The following is a 9,141-nucleotide window of genomic DNA, read 5'->3' as shown; positions in this document are numbered from 1 at the left end:
CTGCACTCCCGCCTGGGCAACACAGTGAGACTCTGTCTCAAAAAAAAGAAAAAAGAAATGCAGGCTGCCTAGTGAAATTCATTTCTTAGCTATACAATAAAAATGTTTTAATATTAAATACATCCTAAATATTGCATGGGACATATTGACACTCAAAACTGAATGCTAGTATAAAATTAATTAATATTTATAGAAACTGAAATGTTTAGGACATACTTCTACTAATACATGTACTGTTTTTTTTTTTTTTGAGGCGGAGGCTCGCTCTGTCGCCCAGGCTGGAGTGCAGTGGCCGGATCTCAGCTCACTGCAAGCTCCGCCTCCTGGGTTCACGCCATTCTCCTGCCTCAGCCTCCCGAGTAGCTGGGACTACAGGCGCCCGCCACCTCGCCCGGCTAGTTTTTTGTATTTTTTAGTAGAGACGGGGTTTCACCGTGTTAGCCAGGATGGTCTCGATCTCCTGACCTTGTGATCTGCCCGTCTCGGCCTCCCAAAGTGCTGGGATTACAGGCTTGAGCCACCGCGCCCGGCCCACTAAATATTTTTTTAAAGTGTCTGGTGCAAGTATGAAAGGTGCTTAAATTAAAGGACTCTGAGCTGGGTGCAGTGGCTCACACCTGTAATCCCAGCACTTAGGTAGGCTGGAGTGGACAGATCACTTGAGGTCAGGAGTTCAAGACCAGCCTGGCCAATGTGGTGAAATCCCATCTCTACTGAAAATACAAAAATTAGCTGGGCGTGGTGGTCCACACCTCTAATCCCAGCTATACAGGAAGCAGAGGCAGGAGAATAGCTTGAACCTGGGAGGCAGAGGTTGCAATAAGCGGAGATCCCGCCACTGCACTCCTGGATGGCAGAGGAAGACTCCATCTAAAAAAAATAAAGGGCTGTAGGCTGGCCTGGTGGCTCATGCCTGTAATCCCAGCACTTTGGGAGGCCAAGGCGGGGCAGATCGAGACCAGCCTGGCCAACATGGTGAAACCTCATGCCTACCAAAAACACAAAAAATTAGCCAGACGTCATGGTGGGCGCCTGTAATCCCACCTACTCGGGAGGTTGAGCAGGAGAATCTCTTGAACCCAGAAGGTGGAGGTTGCAGTGAGCCAAGATTGCACCACTGCACTCCAACCTGGGCAACAGAGCGAGACTCCATCTAAAAAAAAAAAAAAGCAGGGCATGGTTGCACATGCCCGTAACCCCAAGTACTCAGGACGCTGAGGCACAAGAATAGCCTGAACCTAGGAGATGGAGATTGCAGTGAGCTGAGATCGCACCATTGCACTCCAGCCTGGGAGACAGAGGAATACTCCGTTTCAAAAAAAATTAAAGAGCTGATACCTTTTGCAGTGGGAAATTCTTAAAAAGGAAAGTTTTAAGCCAAATGCCAATTTTTAATTGATCACAATGTGATGTTGTCCATGGAGGCACAATGTATATTAGTACTTTCTTCCATATTTAGTACATAATGAATGCCTTTGGTACTCATTTTCTGAATGGTTTGCTCTGGTAAGAAAGAAAAAAAAGCAAGAGGCAGCTTTGCCTGCACTAGTGATGGCAGCGAGGTTGTACCACCAAAAAGCTTCATTCCCATGGTTCCTCCCTCTGGCATCCAAGAAGTTGCAGAGTGCCTTGTGTAGTTCAGAGAGCAGGGGTGTTTCTCAGGATCTCAGAGTCATCAGCTGCTTTGAAGGTGTGCTTCCTTCACCTGTGTTTTAACGCCCTGCCCCAGGGTGGTCCCTGTCTCCCTTGGGTACAGTGCCCTGTGGCACCTTGGGTGCTCTAGTTCCAGGTTTGCCTCGCTTCCCCTCTCGGTGTTCTGGAGAAACAATGCTTTTTAAGTTGACGGGTCCCATCCTCTGCCAGTTCTAGATTTTATTTCAAGAATCACCAGTGCAACTATATATACATTCTTAGATTGCTGTTTTTATTTTTAATAAGTATCATTAAATACTGTACATTTTCTCACAGAAATTAGTATAGCTACAGAAAAGTACGCTTACATTTCATATACATTAAAATGACTTTTAGACCAGGTGTGGTGGCTCACGCCTATAATCCCAGCACTTTGGGAGGCTGAGGCGGGCAGATTACTTGAGGTCAGGAGTTTGAGACAAGCCTGGTCAACATAGGGAAATCTTGTCTCTACTGAAATTACAAAAATTAGCTGGGCATGATGGTGGCTGCCTGTAATTCCAGCTACTCAGGAGGTTGAGGCAGGAGGATGACTTGAACCCGAGAGGTAGAGGTTGCAGTGAGCTGAGATCCCACCAGTGCACTCCAACCTGGGTGATAGAGTGAGACTCTGTCTCAAAAATAGGCCAGGTGCAGTGGCTCACGCCTGTAATCCCAGCACTTTGGGAGGCTGAGGTGGGCAGATAACCTGAGGTCAGGAGTTCGAGACCAGCCTGGCCAGCATGATGAAACCCCATCTCTACTAAAAACACAAAAATTAGCCGGGTATGGTGGCGGGCGCCTGTAATCCCAGCTACTTAGGAGGCTGAGGCAAGAGAATCGCTTGAACCCAGGAGGTGGAGGTTGCACTGAGCTGAGATTGTGTCACTGCACTCCAGCTTGGGTGACAGAATGAGATTCCGTCTCAAATAATAATAAAGTAAATAAAATAACTTTTGATTTGCATTAGATAACTTGATACTAATTTGATAAACAATTAAGTCTTCATTTTAAACAGCCTGCCCTGAGTATGGCAAAGATTTAGTCTACTGATTCTCGTTGGTGTATCTAATTCAGTGTCTTAAACAAACATCACCTACTCTTACAGGGCTCGTGCGATCCGCTTCAGACAGGATGGTAATGAAGCCGTTGGAGGATTCTTCTCTCAGATTGGGCAGCTGTACATGGTGCACCATCTTTGGGGTATCTGTTTTTTCCTTTTTGAGTTACTGGGATTTAAGAGTTCATTACTAAGTTGTATTGGGCAGTAGAGCACATCTTGAGTCAGTAACCTTAACCACTACAGCAAATCCAGACGTCACACAGGGACAGTCTGTACGGGGCTGTTCGGAACTAGCGAGGTCAACAGTACAAGTCCATAGATTGATGGCGTTAGTGAGCTGAAAGTGAGTGGGGATGATGGGGAAAGGAATAAGGGGTGAAGCAAGCACCCCTGGAAGAAGGAGGCCAGGGAAGTCAGAGTGCCTTCCACAGAGTGGTCCCAGCCTTTCTTTGTAGACTGACTTCTTAATTCCTTGGCAGAGGCAGGCCTGCATTTTACCCAGAGCGGCAGCTTCCTGCACATACTCACTGCCTGCCTTTGTAGACGTGGTTCCACTGTCTCAGGACATGGACTCCCTCACCTTTTCCATCCCCACCCACTTTTGTTTGGCACCATCTTTGGTGTCTTTCCCGTCCTGCCCTAGATGTCACCCCTCCCCAGTAGTGAACATCATCACTCCTCCTGGGCCCCCAGAGCCCTGTGTGGTGCTGGTTATTACTGTTGCACTGTGTATGGTGTGCAACCCTCTCAGGCATCCCCATCTATGAACAAGCACAGGTGCTAGAAGGGCCGGATTGGATGAAGTTTCCATCCCTTTGGCTGTTGGGCCGAGGTCAAGCCAGGTGCATGCTCCATTCACATCAGCACCTGTAGCTGCTCGCAGAGGGCCTCCCAGATGCAGGATCCTGGAATTGCAAACAGGCAGGCACCAGAGTGTGAATGGCAGAGCTATCACAGAGGCTGTGGGGAACACAGGGCAGACCTCCTGTCTGCCCTGTGGGGAGGACTCAAGGCTTCACAGAGCAACAGCAGGATGAAGAGGATTGCTTGAGGCCAGGAGTTTGAGGCAGCAGTGAGCTATGACTGTGCCACTGCACTCCAGCCTGGGCAATACAGCAAGACCCTGTCTCAAAAAAAAGGTAATTAAGAAGATATTGGCTGGGCACAGTGGCTCATGCCTATAATCCCAGCACTTTGGGAGGCCAAGACAGGTGGATCACCTGAGGTCAGGAGTTAAGAGACCAGCCTGGCCAACATGGTGAAACCTCATCTCTACTAAAAATACAGAAAATTAGGCATGGTGGTGCATGCCTGTAATCCCAGGTACACAGGAGGCTGAGGCAGAAGAATCAGTTGAACTCAAGAGGTGGAGTGAGCTGAGATCATGCTACTGCACTCCAGCTCGGGAAACAGAGCGAGACTCCGTCTCAAAAAAAATAAAAGGAAAGTAAAAAAGAAAGAAGGCATCTGGATGAGATACGTGTGAATTGTACCACGACACAGGTGATCCCCCTCCACCTGAAGCGCCTTTCTTCCCATTCCTACGTCAGTGATGTCCTTTTCAACTTCAACACCCACCTGGTCAACTTGCACCTTCCCACAGCTCTCCCATTGCTTGCCCTGCTCCCCTGTACACCGTGTCCTTGCATGGGCCACAGCACTCTCCACGGCTGACCTGGCCTGTCTCCTGTCCTGGGGCTTCACCACATGGAACACACCCGCTACCCAGATCAGTGTAGTGCGAGATAAATGTTGAGTAAAATTGATCTGACGTTGCTTATCTGTGGTCTCACAGTTTCTGGTCATGAATTTAACATGTTATTGGAGAAGTTCACTTGGTTTATAAAGGTATATCTTAGATTCACTAGATTTTAAAGCTTAAGAGGGAATTGTGGCCAGATGTGGTGGCTCACGCCTCGAATCCCAGCTGTTTTGGAGGCTGAGTCGGGAGGATCACTAGAGTCCAGGTGTTTGAGACCAGCCTGGGCAACATAGTGAGACCCCATCTCAAACAAGCAAATAATTTTTTTAACTTAAGAATGGGCCAGGCGTGGTGGCTCACCCCTGTAATTCTACCACTTTGGGAGATTGAGGTGGTTTGATGATTTGAGCCCAGGAGTTTGACGTCTGCCTGGTCACAAAAAAAATACACAATTAGCCAATGTGGTAGCACTTTCCTGTAGTCCCAGCTATTCAGCGGGCTGAGGTGGGAGGATCACTTGAGTGTAGGAGGTCAAGGCCGTGGTGAACCATCATCGTGCTACTGGGCTCCAGCCTGGCTGACAGAATGACCCTGTCTCAAAAAAAAAAAAACAAAAAGAAAACTGAAAGTGCTTTTCCCACATGGCCTAATATAATTTTGCTCAGTGTTTCCCCAGCCCAGTATATTACACACCTGAAGTAGTCCCTGAGAAAACTAGATGCCCTTGTGAAGCAAGACCTTAACGTATGTATGGGTAGAATGCAGGGTATATGTTTTAAGTCTGCTTCTCTGTGTGGTTATTTTTAAGCTTACAGGGATCTTCAGACCAGGGAAGACATACGGAATGCAGCATGGCACAAACATGGCTGGGAGGAATTGGTATATTACACAGGTAATCTCTTAACAGCCATGAAATAACGCTTTTTGTCTTACTGTTTCAATCATGTTCTTTCACCCTGACACTAATAGGTGGCTTTTGTAATAGTATGTTACTAGGATAGTGAGTCATCAGGTTGGGCGGGGAAGGGAGATAGTCAATTTTTCTCTAATACTTACATGACTTTTTTCAATAAAGCAGAATATCCATTCTTTCAAATATGTTTATCATCTGTTACAGTTTTCAGACCCTTGGATGTTGTAAATTGTACATCATTACCTTTTTTTGTAGATTTCTGTATTGTCTGAAAACTTATTACAGAAATAAAATTTTTTCTAAGCTTTCCTTTTCCATCAAAATTGTTAGTATCCCAAATCAGAACTTAATATATCAATTAAAGAGTGATTTTGAAATTAGATAAATTAAACTTCCTGTATGTACAGTATGTATACATGGGTACATAATACATGCATGTGCACATACATAAGTATATTATGAAACGCTGTTTGCTTGATTTTTATAAGAAAACAGTTGGCTGAATGTAACCCAGTGGCATTGGTAGAGGTAATCAGTACCAGCCATGTTGCATGGCAAGTATATTTCTGGCCGGGCGCAGTGGCTCACGCCTGTATTCCCAGCACTTTGGGAGGCCGAGGCGGGCAGATCACCTGAGGTCGGGAGTTCGAGACCAGCCTGACCAACATGATGAAACCTGTCTCAATTTGAGAGGCTGAGGCAGGAGAATCGCTTGAACCTGGGAAGTGGAGATTGTGCCACTGCACTCCAGCCTGGATGACAAAGCAAGACTCCGTCTCAAAAAAAAAAAAAGTATATCTCAGCCCATATTGTACCAAGAAAATAAAAGAGTAATTTGTCCTAGAAAGTAGATGTTACCTTGTCTTTCAGTTCAAGAGATTATATAACGTATAATTGCATGTTATAATTATATAATTTTATTTGATTTTGCTGCTTACTCAAAGAACGTTTGAGAAGTCACCATTCTTCCTCACAATAAGACAATACAGACTTTCCCCACCTCCTACAAATAAAACAAATCTCCAGGTAGCATCTGTTGTAATTTTTTCTTCCTTTTTTTTTTTTGAGATGGAGTCTTGTTCTGTCACCAGGCTGGAGTGCAGTGACGCGATCTCGGCTCACTGCAACCTCTGCGTCCTGGGTTCAAGCGATTTCTCCTGCCTCAGCCTCCTGAATAGCTGGGATTACAGGCAGGCACCACCACACCCAGCTAAGTTTTGTATTTTTAGTAGAGACGGGGTTTCACCCTGTTGGCCAGGATGGTCTGGATTTCCTGACCTTGTGGTCCACCTGCTTTGGCCTCCCAAAGTGCTGGGATTACAGGTGTGAGCCATCGCGCCCAGCTGATGTGTTGTAATTTTGATAGCATCTTGTAGGATGCCAGCTGACACAGGGCCCACTTCTATATTTCTGCCCTTGAGGTTAATCCTGTATATTATGACATTCTCGTTTTCAAGCAGCACAATCTGTCTGTTAGTGTCATTTACCATAATGTGTTTAGAAAAGAACAAGTGCAGTAACCCTGATCCTATTTTCAGTTCCCCTTATTCAGGAAATGGAATCCAGAATCATGATCCCACTGAAGACCTCGCCCCTCCAGTAAAGCTGTAGAGTTTCTATGTGCCTACATACATTTCTGTGACAAGTATTTGTCATAAATTAATTTTAATTGTATATCAAGTAAAAAAGAAACACTGAGGTTTAAGCTGCTGTATATAGCTTGTGAGAAACCTCTTTTCTTTAAAATTTACATAATCACAAGAAAGGAAAGAATTACAGTTGGACCGATTGTGACAGTGCCCTGTTGTCCTCTTTGAAACACACCCGTGTTGTCCAGTGTACCTTGTAACACTTAGCCACTTCTCCCCACCCTCCAGGAGGGGTCCACATTGAATTCTGAATCATCTTAAAAATAAGATTCCAACCACAAAAACAATTAGCCATTTCTTTACTAAAAAACAAAAAACAAATCTGTTTTATAATTACAGATTTTTAGACAAATTTCTTGTATCAGGAAGAAATACAAATTTTGTCATGTTTCTCAAGCAGTTTTTCTGAGTAGTTTCTGAGGAGGAACAGATTACGAGTGTGCCCAATAACTGAAAATGTTTTAACTCACTCTCATTTGTAAGCAGTCCACATAGTAGACAATGGGTTTTCCAAGCTGGACAAGGTACATTTAATCAGTAAATCAGTTTCCCATCATGTATCGTGATGTTTCAGTGTGAGACACAAAAACAATGGCTTGAAACTTGTGTATCATATATGATTTTGAAATGAACACCTTGAATAGCACTAATTTTTATTTGTGATATTTTTCTATAACAAAACAAGTAGCACTAGGAAAAGAGGTTTTATTTTGTAAACGATCGTTTGTGACCTCAGACACTCTCTGGCTAATATTTTAATAAGCTCACAGCAGATCATTCTGAGATCATGGATGAGGGGTGGTGCATGTTGAGATTTAAATTGGCATAAAGCTGCATCCTTTTTGTCTAGCTGTTTGATTTCATTGTTTAATATGGTGTGCCAATTTCGTGACTGTTACCATGTGAAAGTCCTGTTGAAATGAACAATCATGTCTGCCCCACAATCAAGGATGCCTGTGTGAAGTGTGAGTCAATCTCATACCCAATGTCAGACTTTTACATGTCAATGATTTTCTCCAAGAACATAGAAAAGTCAATAAAATCCTCTTAATTTTCACATATCACGTTTGGATTTTTGTTTTTTTTAATTTGTTCTGAGAATGACAGACATGCTGTGAATGACCCTGTCACTCTTGCAAAATAGCTTGTCACAAAGGATTGAAGGAAGTGAGGAAGTCAGCTGGCTTCTGGGGAAAATCCCTCCAAAGGAACAAAGTATGAGGCCCTGGGCAAGGTCATGCCTTGTATGTGCCGAGGGCAGCAGAAGCCAGTGGCGGAAGCAGAAGCCAGTGGCGGAAGCAGACATAAGGGAGAGCGTGGTGGGACATGAGCTCAGAGCTCACAGGGCTGGATCCCTTGAGTGTTGGAGGCCATTAGAAAGACCCTAGTGGCCAGACCCAATGGCTCACACAGGTAATTCCAACACTTTGGGAGGCCGAGGCCCAAGGATCCCTTGAGCGCAGGAGTTTGAGACCAGCCTGGGCAACATGAATGAAACCTCATCTCTACAAAAAATCGAAAAATTAGCTGGGCATGGTAGCATGTGCCTGTAGTCCCAGCTACTCAGGAGGCTGAGGCAGGAGGATTGCTTGAGCCCAGGAGGTCGAGGCTGTAATGAGCTGTGATCACGCCACTGCACTGCAGCCTGGGCAAGAGAGCTAGACCTTGCTCAAAAAATTAAGGCTGGGCACAGTGACTCACACCTGAAATCCCAGCACTTTGGGAGGCCAAGGCAGGCAGATGACTTGAGGCCAGGAGTTTGAGACTAGCCTAGCCAACGTGGAAAACCCCATCTCTACTAAAAACACAAAAATTAGCCGGATGTGGTGGCACATGCCTATAATCACAGCTACCTGGGAGGCTGAGGTAGGAGAATTGCTGAACCTGGGAGGCAGAGATTGCAGTGAGCCAAGAATGTGCCACTGTACTCCAGCCTGTGCGACACAGCGAGACTCCATCTGCAAACAAAAAATAATAAAAAGACCTTGGCTTTTATCATAAGGGAGATGGGAGATGAGATCCGCTGGAGGCTTTCAAGCAGAGGAAAGGCATGATCTGACTTACATTTTCCTTTTTTTTTTTTTTGAGATAGAGTCTCACTCTGTCACCCAGGCTGGAGTGCAGTGGCACAATCTCGGCTCAC

The 9,141-nt window shown here is 45.2% G+C and overlaps 1 protein-coding gene across 1 annotated transcript in view; it reads left to right on the top strand.

The window, feature by feature from the left end:
- Positions 1-8,059, top strand: part of NIPSNAP2 (nipsnap homolog 2) — a gene marked incomplete at its 5' end in the record, with an annotated part of 44,391 nt that extends 36,332 nt beyond the window's left edge. The window contains 3 exons of the mRNA XM_017867299.1: positions 2,780-2,874; positions 5,245-5,328; positions 6,888-8,059. Coding sequence (XP_017722788.1) covers positions 2,780-2,874; positions 5,245-5,328; positions 6,888-6,952 — 244 coding nt within the window. The remainder of the gene's footprint in view (positions 1-2,779; positions 2,875-5,244; positions 5,329-6,887) is intronic.
- Between the last annotated feature and the right edge of the window lie 1,082 nt (positions 8,060-9,141).

The sequence above is a fragment of the Rhinopithecus bieti genome, unplaced genomic scaffold (assembly GCF_001698545.2).
Source record: "Rhinopithecus bieti isolate Rb0 unplaced genomic scaffold, ASM169854v2 scaffold_3947, whole genome shotgun sequence".
Lineage (NCBI taxonomy): Eukaryota > Metazoa > Chordata > Mammalia > Primates > Cercopithecidae > Rhinopithecus > Rhinopithecus bieti.
The sequence above is the reverse complement of the archived record's forward strand: the minus strand, read 5'-3'. Positions and strand labels throughout refer to the sequence as shown.